This window comes from Mytilus galloprovincialis, chromosome 14, assembly GCF_965363235.1.
Source record: "Mytilus galloprovincialis chromosome 14, xbMytGall1.hap1.1, whole genome shotgun sequence".
Classification (NCBI taxonomy): domain Eukaryota; kingdom Metazoa; phylum Mollusca; class Bivalvia; order Mytilida; family Mytilidae; genus Mytilus; species Mytilus galloprovincialis.
In genome coordinates, this window is record NC_134851.1 from 61341145 (window position 1) to 61363081 (window position 21937).

General features: G+C 32.8%; 1 protein-coding gene across 3 annotated transcripts in view; it reads left to right on the forward strand.

Moving 5' to 3' along the window:
* The window catches only part of LOC143058436 (dnaJ homolog subfamily C member 13-like), a 72754-nt gene that overhangs the window by 17164 nt on the left and 33653 nt on the right, over positions 1–21937 (forward strand). For all 3 annotated transcript variants that reach the window (XM_076231922.1, XM_076231924.1, XM_076231923.1), the window contains exons 13-28: positions 951–1033; positions 1642–1814; positions 2767–2866; positions 3772–3879; positions 4845–5000; positions 5802–5858; positions 6462–6583; positions 7225–7300; positions 9016–9111; positions 9631–9741; positions 10158–10286; positions 14825–14969; positions 17239–17311; positions 18974–19133; positions 20317–20379; positions 21271–21372. In XM_076231922.1, the coding sequence (XP_076088037.1) occupies positions 951–1033; positions 1642–1814; positions 2767–2866; positions 3772–3879; positions 4845–5000; positions 5802–5858; positions 6462–6583; positions 7225–7300; positions 9016–9111; positions 9631–9741; positions 10158–10286; positions 14825–14969; positions 17239–17311; positions 18974–19133; positions 20317–20379; positions 21271–21372 (1754 nt within the window). The remainder of the gene's footprint in view (positions 1–950; positions 1034–1641; positions 1815–2766; positions 2867–3771; positions 3880–4844; positions 5001–5801; positions 5859–6461; positions 6584–7224; positions 7301–9015; positions 9112–9630; positions 9742–10157; positions 10287–14824; positions 14970–17238; positions 17312–18973; positions 19134–20316; positions 20380–21270; positions 21373–21937) is intronic.

Consider the following 21937-nt stretch of genomic DNA (forward strand, 5'->3'; position numbering starts at 1 on the left):
TGTATCTAGTAAACTTAAATTTTGATCTTTTATTACCTGAGCTATGGAATCTAGTTGATTTGTCACATTCGTTCCACTGACTGTACCTTGTTTAAGGAAAACATGTTCAAGTTACAAGAAAATCTGTAACAAATTACAAAATTCTTATCGTATTCCTGTCATATTTACAACAATATGTCTCTCGAGTGTAGGTATTGGTAACATGTTTGGATAGCTTACTTGCTAGCTGAATCTTGAAGGCAGGTATTCTACCTCCTTTAAGAATAGACTAGTCCGACAGATAACCCATCTATCTAACTGTAGCAATCGACTACTCCAAAAGGAGGGTAGTATACCTAACGTAATAATGATTTCATGGTTCAACTAGGAAGCAAGCTAACCAAAGATATTGCCTTTACCTACACACTCAAGGCATTTTTCTGTCATGATGGAAATATTGTTGTGTTTTCTGTGTTCTTTGTTTATCCTTGGTTTTGAATGTTTTTTGGTGACTAAGGAGTTTGATAGTCTATGGTTTCTTCTCTTCTTTTGTTACTGACTTTGATATAATTTAAAGTTTACTGTTTAACCTTGATAGCACCATGAATTTGAGAGTCAGCATTTCTTTATTTATATAGATACATGAAGATAAGGTATGATTGTCAATGTGACAACTCTCCATTCAAGTTACAATTTGTAAAAGTAAACCATTATATGTCGAAGTACAGCCTTCAACTCAGAGCCTTAGCTCACAACTAACAGCAAGCTATAAAGGGCCACAAAATATTACTAGTGTAAAACCATGAAAACTGGAACACCAACAGTCTTATCTATATAGCTAGATATCTTAAAATTGATACATTTAAAAGTGAATGGATTGAATAAAGTGATTGTAAAATGTGCTGAAATAAAGAAGCCTTTTTTCCCCTATACAAGTATAGTTCTTTAAAACCTTTGCTTTATCTTTACAGTTGGAATGACCTTTGATGAAGTAGTGTCCAGATTTAACAGTAATATATCCTACAGTGGACTTCTCCATGCTGTTACACAAGATGTAAGTGGAAGAGGCCATTTTGATTTTTACATTGATCTAAACATTATTCTTAAATATTGACCATGTCGAAATGCTTTTTATAAAACTTGTGGTGAAATTTTTAGAACAATTTTGTGACATTGTTATTTCCATTGAAAAAAACTGTGTAGTACGAAACTTATTATTTTACTAATTGAAAAAAATGATTGAAAAGGAAATACATATGTAATGTCAGCCATGTAGTTGAGAGGAAAAATAAAGAACTGAAGAAGGCCAATGGCTGAAACGTCTTGAAAATTGGTCTAGTGATACAATTATAAAAAGTATGTTCTCTATTGGAATTTTGAAAACAAGGATAATTATTCTACAATTTTTCTTTTAAAAGAACAAAATATTTAAAATATGATGAAAATATATTAAAAAAAAACGGTTTTAAAGAATTTCTTTAGATTAAAAAATATCACTGGATAAACATTTTGATATGTTGGATGGGCTTTTCTGTATTTTCCTATGCTAAAACCTTAACATTTGAAAACAATGGATGCATTTATACCTAAACAGTAGGAGCTATATGACAAAAAGGTTTTAATTATTCATTCATTCAATATTTTGTTTTTTTGCCATTTTAGGGTCTGTTTGCAGAGAACAAAGAGAAACTAATTAATGGGGCTTTATCAGGTCTGCTAGAAAGAGAAGGGGATCAAACAGTTATTTCTTCTGAATCTTTAGAAGCACAGTTCTCGGCACTCAGAAGATTGGTAGCTTCAAAGGCAGGCTTCCAAGCTTTTACAAGACTACCAAGGTAAGGAGATCAAACAGTTATATCGTCTGAGTCTTTAGAGGCACAGTTCTCGGCACTCAGAAGATTGGTAGCTTCAAAGGCAGGCTTCGAAGCTTTTACAAGACTACCAAGGTAAGGAGATCAAACAGTTATATCTTCTGAGTCATTAGAAGCACAGTTCTCTGCACTCAGAAGATTGGTAGCTTCAAAGGCAGGCTTCCAAGCTTTTACAAGACTTCCAAGGTACGGGCTATTCCATTAAAATGTATGTGGGACTTTTAGAAGAGACTTTCAAAATATCCCCTCAAAGCTTTTACAAGACTTTCAAGATAAGGGCTATTCCATTAAAATGCAGATGGGAGGGTAGGAAGGTACTTTCAAAATATCCTTATCACCAAGAACCTCTTTTTAGATAATTTTGCATAATGGTAATGATGGTTATAAAGGCATACTAAAAAAAAGACCCACAACCCCCATTCCATTATTAAACATGTTAAAGATAGACAGGGTTTTAATTTTCATAGAGAAGATTCTTTGAATTCATTTTACATCCCCTCTGCTAGGATGTGCCTAAATCAAATTCTGTTGCAAGACCTATTGAATGTCAGGAGCTAAGCACTGGATGTAAATAAAAACAAGTTTTGTACTTTTGAACTCTTTGTTTGTCCACTTATGTGTTCTATTGACCCTGGGAATGCATCACAAATTTGTAATTTTGATTCTGGGAATAGCTATTTCCATTCATCACATTGTTGTTGTTTGTTTCTGTAATGATAAACCTGTCAAAACCAACGACTGACAAAAGCAAATAAATCATACAGTTCTGACAGTTTTTGGTTTAGACAGGTATTTATGAAATATGATTTTTAATTCTTGATGAATATACATTGTACATTGTATTGATATTTCAAATATAAGAAAAGATCTGCAGTTGTTAAACCTCATTAATAAATAAATACATTTTTATTTTCAGAATGAGAGAAAAAGTTGGTGTGAAAGTGGTCAAGGCAATGAAGCGTAAAGACCATGGTGTTACACACGCAGCTGTTGATATGTTGTGTGCATTGATGCAGGTACGATTTTAAAAATGAAAACAAAATACTAGATTTTTGGAATATAATGCTATCAGCGGCATGTTTCCGATACCATTGACCAGAACCAGAAGTCGAGTATAAAACAAAATATTAGATTTTTTTAATTCTTGAATAATCTATAATACAATAATCTTTATAATCTAGAGAATATATTTTGTATTTTTATTTTGGGAATAAACAATTGGAATTGTGTGATAGCAAAAAGTGAATAATGGATTCAACCTTGCTCCAGCTATGGGTAAATAGTTGGCTAGATAGGAGTCATAAGCCCAGCAAAGAAACCTATCTAAGAGAGACAACTCGAACAAAACCGGATCATGATTTGTAAGCCTTGGTCTGGCAACTGATCTAGAGGACTGGAACCTTAACACGAAATCCACTGGCCCTCCAGGTTGGGGGTTGAGCACAAGACCAACTATCTCGTCTCATAAAAAAAAATGCAGTTACGGAAACAAGGACAAGAAAAAACTTAACTCATAACTAAAGTGCAATGATGAAAAATTAGTTTACTCTTTTCTTGCATATCAAGGGTTAATGAGGTCACATGTGAATTTCTTTAAAAAAAAACAATACTAAAATTGATGTTTCAAAATAAATAATTAGAACTGTCATTAATACTTAGATTAAAATCAGATTCTCAAAATCATCACCAAATCATTCTACGATTTCATTCAATAAAATTGCATAATCTGCTTTATGGTTGGTTTCCAATTTTTAATTGATATGGGGTTTTTTTTACATTTTTATCATAGAGCAATGGAAAAAAGATAGTCCTTGTTATATTACAAGAAAATTATTGTTTGCAAATCATCAAAAATAACATTTTATTTTCTTATAATTTGAAAAACAGATAATACCATTGCATCTTGTGGTTTATTTTTCAGCCTATGCATGACGACTATGATCTCAGACAAGAACAGCTGAACAAAAGTTCCTTACTATCATCCAGAAAATTCTTAGAAACCCTGTTGGAAATGTTTAATGAGCATGTGGTAAGTTACTATTGATATTTAAGGTGGTACCTAGCACTACAGGGAGATAACTCTGTAAAGTCAGTTAAACGTTTTAATTACCTTGTGTTGTAAAGGGAATATTAAGCATCTTAATGATCAAAATATGTGTTTGTCAAATTGCTATATAACCAGTGTAATTTTTCTGACAAAACCGTTTGTTCAAAAAAAAAATTATTTTGATATTTTTGTTAAAGGGTCAAAGTAAATACTTTGACAAAATTTTATGAAAATTAAACGAGCCAAATTAATTTTAGTGAAAGTGTTGTGTACCATCTTAAGTTTTTCTAACTCGGCATTTGAATATTTTTAATTTCTTTTTTAACAAGTACAGTGTAACCTGCATTCAGAGGCTGAAGAATAAAACCAAACAAAAGAGGGATAAAAGATATCAAAGGGACAGTCAAACTCATAAATCTAAAATAAAACTGACAACGCCAAGGCTAAAAATTAAAAAGACAAACAGACAAACAATAGTACACATGACACAACATAGAAAAATAAAGAATAAACAACACGAACCCCACCAAAAACAAATATCTTTACGTCTCATTTGAAATTTTCATGTAGAACTGTTGTTTTCCAGTTTTATTATTTGTTGTGTACTGTTAAGATCAGTTATCATTTTACATTGTGTTGATATCAATACTGTTAGAAAAAATTGCATGCTTAACTGTTTAATAAATATTTATAACTGCTAAAACAAATACAGCAATCAGCTCAGAACTTTGATGCCTCAAATATATGTAAGGTATTTAAGCAAATGAGATTTGATAATACTTTTGAATTGAATCAATGCAACATGATGCATTTCCTCAGATTTTTTAAATTTGCTTCAAATATAAGATTTTTTTATTCATTCATTTTGTTCATAGCAATAAACGTAATCCCTGACTTCATTGTTGGTATCTTTATCACTGTTTTCAATATGAGTTTTGTATTTTTAGGTACATAGTTCAGGTGCATTAGTGATCTCAGCCATGTTGGATTTCCTGACGTTTTCCCTTTGCTCTCCCTACAGTGAGACAACAGATGGGGACCAGTTTGATAACTTGTTAGAGACAGTGGCTTGTAATGGAAGAATTGTCTTCAAACTTTTTCAGGTTATTTAATATATAATAGGTTTTTGATTATGTCTTATTGAACACAGAATATCGTTGTTGCAGTTTAATATATTAAAATGAGAAATGTGGTTTAAGACAAGTATCTACCAGAGACCAAATGATGTGGATGTAAAAAAGTATAGATATTGCATGTATATTCTAAATTTCATCAAAAATAGTAGATTTTAAGATTTTTGCTGCCATTTTTAATTCAAAATGGCCATCTTATTTCAGAAAAATGATAACAATATACTTTACATACTAAGACAAGTATCTACCAGATACCAATTTATAAATGTAGATGTAAAAAAAGTACAGGTATTAAACTTGTCATCCTACAACAATGAGCAAAACTCATACTATATTATGAGGGTTTGGAGATGATCACAAAAATACTGTAGACACATTTGATATGTATATAAACACTTTCATTAAGAAATAATTATAGATTATCGTTGATCATCTCAACGAGATTTATTTTCTTGCTTGAGCTGGTACAGCGAAAGTGAAAAAAGCAGTCGAGTTGAGATGACCAATGATAATCTGTTTATCGCTATTTTACCTATGACAATGTTAATTTCATTGTCAATTTTGTTAGCAACACCTTGTGGCCTCCTTAGTTTCTAGCGATAATTTTTCCATCTCAAGCGAGAAGCATGATATGAAAATTATCACAAAAAAAGATCAAAAGAAAAATGCACAAAATAGCGATAATTGAACATTTGTTGAATTTATATGTTGTTATTTCATTGAAAAAGTTGAAATTAGTGATTGATGATTATACTGTTTTTTATATTCCAGCATCCTTCTATGGCCATTGTTAAAGGTGCCGGTCTGGTAATGAAAGCCATCATTGAGGTCAGTTTTATAATAAAAATTATGGTCTTGTTCTTTTTAAAAAATGGTCTACTTTGTAATATATTTGGCTTCAAGGTGTTTATACAATTTTGTTCTTTTTACATTTTTTATAAACACCAAATAATTTTGATAACTCAATTATTTTTAGAACCAAGATCATGTTCTTCTTATTTTTGATAGTCTTCATCAAAGATCTTCTCTACTCTATAGACAGACCTTATCCCTATGTAAGATTATGTGACATTTGGCTTATTGAGTGCATATAACAATCATTTTATACGCCCATTTACAGGACCTATTTCAGTAAGCAGTTGTCCGTCTGTCTGTCTGTTCGCTGTGGTCAACATGTCGGACATAAACTCAAAAATGCTTCAACCAATTTGCATAAAACTTGGGTGAATTGTATGATGGGCGTATTATGCGTTCGTGGCGCAGCTCTTTATTTCTTTGTGACATCTCCATTTTGCAGGAACAAAATTCTGACACAATAAAGATGGGGTGTTAATATGGATTGAATTAAGCCTTATTTATCAAATTGAAATGTAATGTTAGCTTAAGAAAGTCATTTTATTGACAATATTTTTCAATATTTTTTTAATAAAGGAGGGTGATAGTGAGATAGCAGCAAAAATGCAGGAACTAGCTTTAGCTGAAGGAGCTTTACCTAAACATCTACATACAGCAATGTTTACACAGAGTGCAGACAACAGGATGTTAACAAATAGGTAAGTTATGTAGTATTATGGGAAGTCATATTGATGGGGTGTTCTCAAAACATCTACAAACATCAATGTATTCACAGAGTGCAGGCAACAGGATGTTAACAAATAGGTACGTACTGTAGAATTATGGGTAGTCATATTGAGGGGATGTTCTCAAAACATCTACATACAGCAATGTTTACACAAAGTGCGGACAACAGGATGTTCACAAATAGGTAAGTACTGAAGGATTATGGGAAGTCATATTGAGGGGTGTTCTCAAGACATCTACATGCAGCAATGTTTACACAGAGTGCAGACAACAGGATTTTAGAATTGAAATACAATAAAATAGGAAAAAGTAGTCATTTATGCAGATTTTTTCTATACATCTACACTGCAATGTTTACTCTCAGTGTATTTAAACCAGTAAGTATAAGATTATGAGAAGGCAGATATTGATTATTGTTCTCAAAACATCCATATTTCATTGATTATTGACAAATGTAACCAATGTGTGTGAAGAATTTGTAAAATTATTTTTTGGTGGTTTTTGTCAATTTTCTACAAAATTGTCAGAAAATTGATAGTTTATAAACTGTAAATTTATTGAAATTTGTGCAAATACAATTATATATTAAAAACTTATTTTACTTTTTTTTCAGACAGCTGAGTCGTCACTTGGTAGGATTATGGGTAACAGGCCATCCTACAGCAATGGGTCTGCTGAAAAGAGTTGTAGTGAGTATTCTTGCACCTTATTTTACTCTTAGTGTGTCGTTTTAGAGATGTCAAGTGCAAAATAAAAATATTTATGTGAGGCTAGAATTTTTTCCTTTAGCAAAATACCATACAGTTTCACAGATACCTTTAACAAATTCATCTGCAAATACTGAACCTTTTTAAAATTATGTAATTGAGGTCAAGGTTATAGTTAAGGTCAAGGCCAAATTTTTAACTTTTCGAAAATTAATTGAAAAAAAATTTAAGTATTTTGTAGTAATCTTCTTTATAAGCTTTTAAAACCACTATAGGTAAGGTCAAGGCAACCAATGAAAACATATTCTACAAAAGATATTTACTGTGTAACCTGTGTGATTCGACACACTGGGGGACCAGAAAAAAATCAGATTAAGCAGGGTGTCGGAAAACTCTGTTTTTTGTCGAGCCTGCAACTTTTGTTGCAGAAAGCTCAACATAGGGATAGTGATCCGGCGGCGGCGGCGGCTACGGCGGCCATGGCGGCGGTGTTAGCTAACTTCTTAAAAGCTTTATATTTTAGAAGGTGGAAGAACTGGATGCTTCATACTTTGTATATAGATGCCTCATGTTACGAAGTTTCCGTCAGTCACATGTCCAATGTCCTTGACCTCATTTTCATGGTTCAGTGACCACTTGAAAAAAAAGTTAAAATTTTTTGTAATGTTGAATTCTCTCTTATTATAAGTAATAGGATAACTATATTTGATATGTGCGTACCTTGCAAGGTCCTCATGTCTGTCAGACAGTTTTCACTTGACCTCGACCTCATTTCATGGATCAGTGAACAAGGTTAAGTTTTGGTGGTCAAGTCCATATCTCAGATACTATAAGCAATAGGGCTAATATATTCGGTGTATGGAAGGACTGTAAGGTGTACATGTCCAACTGGCAGGTGTCATCTGACCTTGACCTCATTTTCATGGTTCAGTGGTTATAGTTAGATTTTTGTGTTTTGGTCTGTTATTCTCATACTATATGCAATAGGTCTACTATATTTGTTGTATGGAATGATTGTAAGGTGTACATGTCTAGCGGGCAGATGTCATGTGACCTTGACCTCATTCTCATGGTTCAGTGGTCAAAGTTAAGTTTTTGAGTTTTGGTCTTTTTATCTAATACTATATGCCATAGGTCAACTATATTTGGTGTATGGAAATATTTTATGATCTTTATGTCAGTCGCGCAGGTTTTATTTGACCGTGACCTCATTTTCACGGTTCATTGCACAGTGTTAAGTTTTTGTGTTTTGGTCTATTTTTCTTAAACAATAAGTAATAGGTCAACTATATATGTTGTATAGAAGCATTGTTAGCTGTACATGTCTGCCTGGCATGGTTCATCTGACCTTGACCTCATTTTCAAGGTTCATTGGTCTTTGTTTAGTTATCTTGGTTAATGTTAAGTTTATGGTACAGTTGTTATAAAGCTTAGCTTTATACTTAGGACTATCAACATAATATCAATGATTAGTATAGAAGGCGAGACATTTCAGCGTGTGCACTCTTGTTTCTGCAGGGATAGGCATATTTTGGACCATGAAAATGTGTCAGTTAAAGCAGGATGTTGGAATACTCTGGTGTCAGATTAGGCAGGTTACACTGTGTATATGCTTTATTTAAAAAAAAAACTTTTCAAAATAATCGTTTAGTATAAAATTGAAGGCAGTTTAATTTGACAGACTTGATGTTTTGCAGCCTGGAGGATTACTGTCATACCTAGACTCTGAAGATGAAGTTCCTGTTATAGAGAATGACAAACTCAATGTACGAGATAATCTCAAGCTGGCACAAGTAAGATTGTTATTATGTTCAATACCACAGATTTGATTCTGTTCAAGTTTATTCAGAATGATACAAATATTCCTTTAATGATTTTCCAAAGTTTAATTTCAAAATGGTCTTGAATTTAGTAATAAATATTGAAGATAACATTTGTATGCCTCATTCATTATACCCCATTTATGGGCATTATGTTTTCTGGTCTGTTTGTCAGTTCATTTGTCCGTCTGTTTGTTCGTCCATCCGTCTGTTCGTCCCGCTTCAGGTTAAAGTTTTTGATGAAGTCCTATCGACTTGAAATTTAGTATACATGTTCCTAATGATACAACCTTTATAATTTTAATGCCAAATTACAGTTTTTACCCCTATTTCACGGTCCACTGAACATAAAAAGCGATAGTGCGATTGGGGCATCTGTGTACCATGGACACATTCTTGTTTTCCTTATTTTAAAAAAAAAATGAGAAATAAACTTTACTATGATATTTGATAAATTATGATCATTACACACTGATTTTGTTTTTGTCACAGGATATTCAGAACAAAAACAGACGAAATCCAAACATAGTGATGATAGAAAAGAAAGTAGATGAATTTCTACAGCATTGGAGAGCTAGGATTGGATTACAGAAACAAAAACAGGTAATACTTTGTTTATGGGTATTAACTCTTCATTTGCTGGAAAAAAACAATTTTTACTATTTTTATTATTTTTATTCCGTATTTATATTAATTATTATGATGTTTGTTTTCTGTTTAAAAAATAACAACAATATTATATGATACATTTTAACTTCTCCCTCCAAAACAAACCAATTGCATTTCATTTAAGTTATATTTTAATACATTTTCTATTTTGAAATATTTTTTTAGCCTAAAACAATAATTTCTAAACATTGAAATTTTCAGTATCCAAATAGATTATATCACCTAGATATTTTATTAATTATTTGTCCATTTTCTATTTTATTTAAGGTTAGAAGACATTATTCATTAGCTCATTTGGAATTTTTCCTGGACATTGACCTTTCATTATTTTTTCTGTTTCATCTCTATAGCAAAATGATATAAAACCAGTGGTCCTGAGGAAAAGAAGAGAGAGGATTAAAAGTGAAGCTAATTGGCAATTGTTTTATTACCATTTCAACCGTGACCATGCTAAACCAAATCTCATCTGGAATTACAAGGTAAATAATTCATCTGGTATTGAAAGATGGATTAATTTATGATGCAATATAAAAAAAGAAGATGTGGAATGATTGCCAATGAGACAACTCTCCACAAGAGACCAAAATGACACATGAATTAACAACTATAGGTCATTGTACGGCCTTCAACGATGAGCAAAGTCCATACTGCATAGTCAGCTATAGAATGCCCTGAAATGACAATGTAAAGCAATTCAAACAAGAAAACTAACAGCCTTATTTATGTACAAAAAATGAACAAAAAACAAAAATGTATTACATAAAAAACAAAAAAACACTGAATTACAGGCTCCTGACTTGGGACAGGCACATTCATACACAATGTGGCGGGGTTAAACATGTTAACGGGATCCCAATCCTCCCCCTAACCTGGGACAGTGGTATAACAGTACAACATAAGAACGAACTATAAAAATAAGTTGAAAAAGGCTTAACTCATCAGATGGACACAAAAAAAATTACAAGTACTGTACAATTTCAACATAGACCTGGTCTCATTTGTAATTATTTGGTTAATATCTTAATGAAACATGATAGACCTAATCTCGTAATCATTGTAGTTATAAGGCTTTTCTTGTTTCTTCATTGAGACAAATTAATTTCAACCTTCATTACAATAAATATTTTTAACATTATATTTAAAAAGAAATTAGTCAGTGATTTGTCTCAAATTTTCTCCTCTGAAACTGATGGATTTAGGTGTAATACCACAAAATCATATTACGTCACATTGGGTTGCATACAAAAATCTTTCCGAAAAATATTCCCTTGAATTTAACAGTTGAAGGTATTTGATCCTGCATTTCCTTGCAGTAAAACATTTCTGAGTCATAAACATACAACTGGGGTATTTCAAAGCACCCTTTTTTTTTTATTAGCTCACCTGGCCCATAGGGCCAAGTGAGCTTTTCCCATCACTTTGCGTCCGTCGTCCGTCGTCGTTCACTTTTACAAAAATCTTCTCCTCTGAAACTACTGGGCCAAATTAAACCAAACTTGGCCACAATCATCATTGGGGTATCTAGTTTAAAAAATGTGTCCGGTGACCCGGCCAACCAACCAAGATGGCCGCCATGGCTAAAAATAGAACATAGGTGTAAAATGCAGTTTTTGGCTTATAACTCAAAAACCAAAGCATTTAGAGCAAATCTGACATGGGTAAAACTGTTTATTAGGTCAAGATGTATCTGCCCTGAAATTTTCAGATGAATTGAACAACCTGTTGTTGGGTTGCTGCCCCTAAATTGGTAATTTTAAGGAAATTTTACTGTTTTTGGTTATTATCTTGAATATTATTATAGATAGAGATAAACTGTAAACAGCAATAATGTTCAGCAAAGTAAGATTTACAAATAAGCCAACATGACCGAAATGGTCAGTTGACCCCTTTAGGAGTTATTGCCCTTTATAGTCAATTTTTAACCATTTTTCGTAAATCTTAGTTATCTTTTACAAAAATCTTCTCCTCTGAAACTACTTGGCCACATTAATCCAAATTGGCCACAATTATCTTTGGGGTATCTAGTTTAAAAAATGTGTCCGATGACCCGGCCATCCAACCAAGATGGCCGCCATGAATAAATATAGAACATAGGGGTAAAATGCAGTTTTCGGCTTATAACTCAAAAACCAAAGCATTAAGAGCAAATCTGACATGGGTAATATTGTTTATCAGGTCAAGATCTAACTGCCCTGAAATTTTCCGATGAATCGGACAATCCGTTGTTGGGTTGCTGCCCCTGAATTGGTAATTTTAAGGAAATTTTACTGTTTTGGTTATTATCTTAAATAATATTATAGATAGAGATAAACTGTTAACAGCAAAAATGTTCAGCAAAGTAGATTTACAAATAAGTCAACATGACTGAAATGGTCAGTTGACCCCTTTAGGAGTTATTGCCCTTTATAGTCAATTTTTAACCATTTTTCGTAAATCTTAGTAATCTTTTACAAAAATCTTCTCCTCTGAAACTACTTGGGCAAATTAATCCAAACTTGGCCACAATCATCTTTGGGGTATCTAGTTTAAAAAATGTGTCCGGTGACCCGGCCATCCAACCAAGATGGCCACCATGGCTAAAAATAGAACATTGGGGTAAAATGCAGTTTTTGGCTTATAACTCAAAAACCAAAGCATTTAGATCAAATCTGACATTGGGTAAAGTTGTTTATCAGGTCAAAATCTAACTGCCCTGAAATTTTTCAGATGAATCAGACAACCCGTTGTTGGGTTGCTGCCCCTTAATTGGTGATTTTAAGGAAATTTTACTGTTTTGGGTTATTATCTTGAATATTATTATAGATAGAGATAAACTTTAAACAGCAATAATGTACAGCAAAGTAAGATTTACAAATAAGTCAACATGACTGAAATGGTCAATTGACCCCGAAGGAGTTATTGTCCTTTATAGTCAATTTTTAACAATTTATAAAATTTGTAAATTTTTACTAACATTTTCCACTGAAACTACTGGCCCAAGTTCATTATAGATAGAGATAACTGTAAGCAGCAAGAATGTTCAGTAAAGTAAGACGTACAAACACATCACCATCACCAAAACACAATTTTGTCATAAATCCATCTGCTTCCTTAGACCAAGGTGAGCGACGCAGGCTCTTTAGAGCCTCTAGTTATAGGTTTCTATAGAATGTTTTGGAAACTTGAGGTCACATGGTTACTTAAGCTTGTATACAGGTTAAAAAAGGGGGAAATTTGATTGGTTAACTTTCAGTGATGGTTATTTTATTTGTAAGCATTGTAATGAATTTTTTTATATAGTACTGGACAGGATAAAACTTTACTAATGCCAAGTATTTCTTAATTTGAAACAAAGATAAATTTTGCACAATTTTTTGAAAAGTGCAAATTTAACAAAGACTAATGGATGGAAATCAATGGTCGTTTTACACCTATACACACTACTATAAATATAGTTTAATTATCTCCCCTGAAACTAATGGTTATACACTACTACTATAAATATTGTCAATTATCTCCCCTGAAATTGATGCTTATATACTACTATAAATATAGCCTGGGGTCCTGGCTAACCTTGTCAGTATAGCCAGGTGTGTATCAATGTGTTGGCTGTTAATGATTGGCTAATAATTTTGTCGCGCAATGTTTGTTATACATCTGTATCCAATCAATTTAAGTTTACCATCAATTAGTAAAAATTAGACTGTATTTATTTTTCTTTATGAATTGATGTACAGTGTTATCATATCTAATTATTAGTATGATGATAATTATTAAGCAGAAAAGGGTTAACTCTTATCAGCAGTAACCTGGTGAGAAAATTAAAAGTTTAAGATTTCACATGACCAAGGTGTGAATTGGATTTCACTTTTACAATCTAATTTACACATCAAAATTTATGCAAATATTTATTCAGCCTCACTTTAGATTCAGAGTCAACTGTCACTGAATCGATCTCATGGTATTTGTTCCCCACCTGGCCCTTGCAACACGAAGTTAGAATGGGCTGGGATGCCAGGCTACTATAAATATTGTCTAATTATCTCCCCTGAAACTGATGGTTATATACTACTACTAAAAATATTGTCAATTATCTCCCCTGAAACTGATGGTTATACACTACTACTATAAATATTGTCTAATTATCTCCCCTGAAGCTGATGCTTATATACTACTATAAATATTGTCTAATTATCTCCCCTGAAACTGATGGTTATACACTACTACTATAAATATTGTCAATTATCTCCCCTGAAACTGATGCTTATATACTACTATAAATATTGTCTAATTATCTCCCCTGAAACTGATGGTTATACACTACTACTATAAATATTGTCAATGACCTCCCCTGAAACTGATGGTTATACACTACTACTATAAATATTGTCAATTATCTCCCCTGAAACTGATGGTTATACACTACTACTTTAAATATTGTCTAATTATCTCCCCTGAAACTGATGGTTATACACTACTACTTTAAATATTGTCTAATTATCTCCCCTGAAACTGATGGTTATTCACTACTACTATAAATATTGTCAATTACCTCCCCTGAAACTGATGGTTTTACACTACTACTATAAATATTGTCAATTACCTCCCCTGAAACTGATGTTTTTACACTGTACTACTATAAATATTGTCAATAGACCATTTTCATATTGCCTACATTTGACTCGGATTATATGATTTTTCGATAATATAATAAGGTTACTTATTATGTGGTAAAACATCCTGGTACTCAGTCAAGTAAGAGCAATCAAAAGAAGCAAAACCAAACATGAAATCTGTGCAATTTGGGGGGAAAGTTTATTGTTTTCTGATTATTTTGTTATATAATTAAAACATAATAACTGTTTATTTCCTCAAAAAAAATTACTGAGTAAAAGCTTGATTTTACGTCTTACATTGCTTTTGGTTGACTGAGTACCTGGATGTCGCAAAAATATGAACTCTAGAGCAGTCAAAAGTGGATTATATGAAAATAGTCTATAATCAAGGGAGATAATCTAGTAATTATTATTTTTTTTAGACCCGAGAAGAATTACGAGAATGTTTAGAGAATGAAATGAGAGCCTTTGCCGTAGACAAGGAACTAGGAGCCAAATGTGTGATAGGATGGAACCATAAAGAATTTGAAGTCCCATATGTTTGTCTCAGTGATGAAATTAAAATAGGTAAAAACAATTAAGGAAGTTGTTATGAGTGTTTGAAGACTGTATCTCATCATGCAACATTTTTTAAAGATGTAGAGAATTAAATAAAAAACTAATTATGCCCCACCTACGATAGTAGAGACTGGTCTGTTCATCCGTCTGTTCATTGGTTCGTTCGTTTGTTCGTCTGTCCCGCTTCAGGTTAAAGTTTTTGGTCGTGGTAGTTTTTGATGAAGTTGAAGTTCAATCAACTTGAAACTTGGTACACATGTTCCCTATGATATGATCTTTCTAATTTAATGCCAGATTAGAGTTTTTACCCCAATTTCACGGTCCACTAAACATAGAAAATGATAATGCGAGTGGGTCATTCGTGTACTATGGACACATTCTTGTTTTAAACAAATTCATTAAGCATGAGAAGGGCAGGATAATTAATCTACCACTGCAGAAAGAGAATATTTTGGGTAGGGACAGATATTCTGCCTGGCAATAGATCACCTAGGCACCCCTCAAAGAATGTTGTAAATGTTTCTACAGAGAGAAAGGTACCCAACTTGAGGCATAGAATTTAATGTCTTAGCTCTGACCCAACATATCTGCATTTTTAGAAATTCCAAACAGGTAAACTGATGTCTCCATTTGCATGTGTCAAATAGGTGGATGGGATAAGCCATGGCCTTGTGGTCATAAAAACTTAAATCCATTATTTTACTCATATTCAGAATTCGACCAATCAAAATACTGCATTATATAGTGTTTCATGCACAATTTGTATACTATACTCAGAGTACTGTGTAAAGCTTTATGACTGATAGCCCATATGATAAATTCTATACCCCAGTCATCCTCTTGGTATTTATACCCCACGCAACGAAGTTGCGGAGGGTATAATGTTTTTGACCCGTCCGTCCGTCCGTCAGTCCGTCCGTCCGTCCGTCAGTCCGTCCGTCCGTCCGTCCGTCCGTCAGTCCGTCAGTCCTGTTTCTTGTCATCGCAACTCCTCTCAAACCACACAACAGAATTTCACGAAACCTTTTCAGATAATAAGGACATACTATGTAGTTGTGCATATCGACGGGAAATTGCGGTTCAATTTTTTTTCTAGGAGTTACGCCCCTTTGAACTTATTTACTTTAATGTACTACTGCAACAGTTTGTCATCGCAACTCCTCTCAAACCACACAACAGAATTTCACGAAACCTTTTCAGATAATAAGGACATACTATGTAGTTGTGCATATCGACGGGAAATTGCGATTCAATTTTTTTTCTAGGAGTTACGCCCCTTTGAACTTATTTACTTAATGTACTACTGCAACAGTTTGTCATCGCAACTCCTCTCAAACCACACAACAGAATTTCACGAAATCTTTTTATATGAAAAGGACATATTAGTAGTTGTGCATATCGACGGGAAATTACGATTCAATTTTATTTCTAGGAGTTACGCCCCTTTGAACTTATTTGCTTCAATGTACTACTGCAACAGTTTGTCATCGCAACTTCTCTGAAACTACACAACAGAATTTCATGAAACCTTTTCAGATAATAAGGACATACTATGTTGTTGTGCATATCGACGGGAAATTACGATTCAATTTTATTTCTAGGAGTTACGCCCCTTTAAACTTATTTGCTTCAATGTACTTCTGCAACAGTTTGTCATCTCAACTCCTCTGAAAACACACAACAGAATTTCATGAAATTTTGTAGATAATAAGGACATACTATGTAGATGTGTATATTGACAGGAAATTATTATTCAATATTTTTTCTCATACAATTTTTTTTTCTTATACTTATTTAATTTCTCCAATGACAATGTGGGGACGTGGGGTATGTGAGCGTGCTCACTAAGGTTCTTTAATTGTCACTATATTTTTATGCCCCATTTATGGGCATTATGTTTTCTTGTCTTTGCCTCCATTCGTCCCTTTTCGTCCATTTTTCCGTCTGTCCCGCTTCATGTTAAAGTTTTGGTTAAAGTTTTTGGTTGAGGTAGTTTTTGATGAAGTTGAAGTCCAATCAACTTGAAACTTAGTACACATGTTTCCTATAATATGATCTTTCTAATTGAAATGCCAAATTAGAGATTTTGCCCAATTTTCATGGTCCACTGAACATAGAAAATGATAGTGTGGATGGGGCATCCATGTAGTGGGGACACATTCTTGTTTGTTAATTCTTTTATTATTATTATTAACAGGTGTTTATTATCTCCGTCTGCTGCTTGAGGAAGATGACAAGTCATTAACTTTTTGTAAACTATTTATTTTACTATTTTAAGGTGATTATTATCTGCGTCTGCTGCTGGAGGAAGATGACAATGAATCAGAAGAAACCAGTGCCATAAAACGATCGTAAGGAATTTTTATTTTGTTCATCATTAAGAGGAATTCGTCTGGTGCAATAGCGTGAATCAGCCCCTCAACTTCTTTGTACATAAATACTAATTTTGGCTTGAACGTTTTGTTCGTCCTTGTCTGGAGATCTTGTTGTAGTTCCAGTTTGGCAAGCATTTTGGAGACTTATCCATCCTCTTTTGACTTGTAATCTCTGGTGATAAATATTGCCGCTTGACATGTTTATTTTTGTTACCGGGTAGGAGTCACATATGATGGCTCCATATTAAATTATAAGATTAATTCCTAAAGGTCTAGTTCATTATCCAATCTGACACAAATTTCAATAACTGGAATGCCACCCAAGTTGAATATATGGTGACCCACTATAACAGCATAATTACTTGGGATTGTGTTAAATACCATGATGGTTCAATGGCATAAACTTAAATGGAGACCAAATTTAACATGAAAGATTGTGGATTAGTGTAAAATAAAAAAAAAACTAGCTTACTATAATATATGGTTAAAGAATGAATATCAAATTATATGGGTCATGGGCAGAGTTGTTATAAAATATCAATATGGCAGAGAAGTGGTTTCAAGTTTCATATACAGGGACCTGACTGACATTAAGTAAAAAAATCAAAGGAGTATCCCTATTTGTCTAATCTTCAATGTGAAATAGAACAAGTATAACAATATTGTGTAAATGTACAGAAATAGAATTTGCTTCAAGTAACAGAAATAACTACATTTGTGTATGTCACTAGTAACTTATTTAATGAGTATTTGGGTAATTAGTCCTATAACATATGACCTCCAGAGCATTATTTACTTTTTCTATTTACTGTTCTGATATTTTGTTTTACTATCAATGTGTCACACTTCGCATTCAAAAATTTAAAAAAAATGAAAATATCAGTATAAAAACGTTAAAAATTGAATAAGAATGTGAAGTCATATGTTTATAGGACTAGTGGGGTATAAGAGCTTATTACAACAGGCTCTTCATAATCATTTGGTTTGAAAGGATACTAGTAGTCTGTATTCTTGAATTAGAAAATTGTAATTGCAAGAAAAAAAAATACACATTAATTAGAATACTTTAGATCATTCAGGTAGTCTTTATTTAGTACGTACAAAAGAACAGCAAGTAGTCATTGGATATTGTAGATCATATAAATAGTCTTGACCTATTTATTATTACAAAAGAACAGCTAGAAATCATTGGATATTGTATATCATTCCAGTATTCTTGACCTATTTATCTGTACATAAAATAAACAGACAGTAGTCATTGGATACTGTAGATCATTCAGGTAGTCTTGACCTATTTATTTGTACAAAAAAAACATGCCAGTAGTCATTGGATACTGTAAATCATTTAGGTAGTCTTGACTCTTGACCTATTCATTTGTATTTTAAAAAAAACCAGTCAGTTGTCATCTTCACTTCACACACTCATATAAGAATATCAATTATATGCTTACGAGACATTTTGCAATGTTCAACTTGTTACGGTATGTGAAAATCAAGACTTGCATAAAAAATATCCCAATATTAGAGTCAGTGGCGTCATATTTCTTCAGAGCTTTCAGCTCTTTGATTAAATCCTTTTAAGAAAGGATAAATGAAATTATAATGTTTTATTTGATTTTTATTGGGTTTTTTTTGCAGGTATGAATTTTTCAATGACCTGTACCATAGATTTTTATTGACACCAAAAATTCCCATGAAATGCATGTGTATCCAGGCTATGACTATTGTGTATGGGAGATGTCATGAAGAGATCGGAGCATTTAATGATACAAAATATATGGTGGGAATGCTGGAAAGGGTGAGTGATGCATTATGGGTAAAATATAAGGCTGGAATGCTGGAAATGGTAAGTGATGCAATATGGGAACAAAATATATGGTTGGAATGCTGGAAAGGGGGAGTGATGCATTATGGGTAAAAAATATATGGTTAAGAATGGTGGAAAGGGGGAGTGATGCATTATGGGTTTTACAAAATATATGATGGGAATGCTGGAAAGGGTGAGTGATGCATTTCAGGTAGAAGATATATGGTTGGAATGCTGGAAAGGGTAAGTGATGCATTATGGGTACAAAATATATGGTTAAGAATGGTGGAAAGTGGGAGTGATGCATTATGGGTTTTACAAAATATATGATGGGAATGCTGGAAAGGGTGAGCGATGCATTTCGGGTACAAGATATATGGTTGGAATGCTGGAAAGGGTGAGTAATGCATTATGGGTACAAAATATATGGTTGGAATGATGGAAAGGGGGAGTGATGCATTATGGGTTTTACAAAATAAATGATGGGAATGCTGGAAAGAGTGAGTGATGCATTTAGGGTACAAAATATATGGCTGGAATGCTGGAAAGGGTAAGTGATGCATTATGGGTACAAAATATATGGTTGGAATGCTGGAAAGGGTGAATGATGCAATATGGGTAAAATTTGAAGTAAATTTTATCTGAGGTAGATGTCAAAGAGAAAGTTACCCAACATCACAAGCAAATTAAAAAAATAGATATCTTTAGGTTGAACTATTTGACCTTAAATGGATGGACACGCCATATTATATTTAAAGCTGTAATTAAATGTTACATTTTGAATATTTGAAACAGAATGCACACACTTGCATGTGTAAATAAATGAGATTTAATGCAGGGAGTTTTAAACAATTATAATTATGACAAATGTGTTCAATAATTTTGACCAAGAACTTATAAATAAACTCATAGATACCAGGACTAAATTTTGTATATACGCCAGACACGCGTTTCGTCTACAAAAGACTCATCAGTGACGCTCGAATCCAAAAAGGTTAAAAAGGCCAAATAAAGTACGAAGTTGTAGAGCATTGAGGACCAAAATTCCTAAAAGTTTTGCCAAATACAGCTAAGGTAAACAGATCATTTGATGAAGGTCCAATATATTTAACTTAAAACATATTGTTTACGATGAATATGTATAACATGTTTTGTTTGTTTTTATATTTTTTAGTGTACAGACAAACTGGAGAGAGACAGATTAGTTTTATTTTTACAGAAATTAATTTTACATCCAGTAAGTACTATATATATAGTATTGTTTTGTTCTTTAAAATCGGAAAGTGAAGTCATCTTGCTTGGAACAAAATGAGATTGAATAAGATATTTTTAAGACAATAGTTGAAAAAACAATTTCCTTGGTCAGATTGGTCTATTTGGGTTAAGACAGATGCTTTTATATGATAAATAGTTTTTATGCCCCACCTACGATAGTAGAGGGGCGTTATGTTTTCTGGTCTGTGCGTCCGTTCGTCCGTCCGTTTGTCCCGCTTCAGGTTAAAGTTTTTGGTCAAGGTAGTTTTTGATGAAGTTGAAGTCCAATCAACTTCAAACTTAGTACACATGTTCCCTATGATATGATCTTTCTAATTTTAATGCCAAATTAGAGTTTTTATCCCAATGTCACGGTCCACTGAACATAGAAAATAAAAGTGCGAGTGGGGCATTCGTGTACTGAGGACACATTCTTGTTATCATTTTATTTTGTCTTCTTTATATCAGTGGAAAAAATATGAGGAACACTACAAAAAAATCAACAGGTCAAGACTATACATTTCATTGTAGTGATGTATAGAAAAAAATAACATTTGAAAGAAAAGCAAAAGGTACCAATGGGATATTCAAACTCATTAGTCGAAAATCAATTAATAAAGCCATGGAAGAAAAAAAAAACACCAACAGCTGGACAACAGTATATGTACAAAAAAACTTAGAAAACTAAAAGACATGTTGCTCATGTAATTACAAACCCTAGAATAGGTCCCATTCTATAGATGCTTAAATTATAATTACTAAAGAGATGTCATGCCACTTTATGCATGATGTACATCAAAAGAACTTAATTTGTTTTTATCAGAATTTGACAAACTAAAGACAACAGCTTAGCATAATCTATATTTATTTGCAGAAAAATGTAAAAGAAATTATGGATGCCAATGGAATTAAAGTACTAGTTGACCTCTTAACCTTAGCTCATTTACATACGTCCAGGGCAACAGTCCCATTACAGGTTTGAATGTTTATCTTAGCCTATTAACTGTGGATTTATTATTATTTGTTGGATACCAATTTTCGTGGATTTTGTGGGTACAAGTGAACCATGAAATTAAATGTTCAACAAATGAAATATTTTCTGGAGGTTTGTACATAGAACCCTGCAAAACTACTAAATTAAATATCTATGGACGTGCAAGTTTTTCTTTATCCACAAAAATTGGTACCCACGAAAATATATAAATCAACAGTATACGCAATAAAAGTTGACTCAGCAAGTACTTTTATTGTATAGTAATATAATATTTCCAACAGAAAGTAACCAAATGTTAGCGTGCAATAAATTCTATTATTGCACTAGTGCAATAAATCTTCAATATTCATGACGCCATCAATGACAAAATCTTAGTTTAAACCAATTTTTACTTTCAAATATTATATTGCTATACAATAAAAGGGTTATTGCATGAATATTGGGGAATATTATCCCTCGTAGAACATATATTGCACTTGCAAGCTCGTGCAATATAAAATTCTACTCGGGACAATATTCCCCAATATTCATGCAATAACCCTATAAT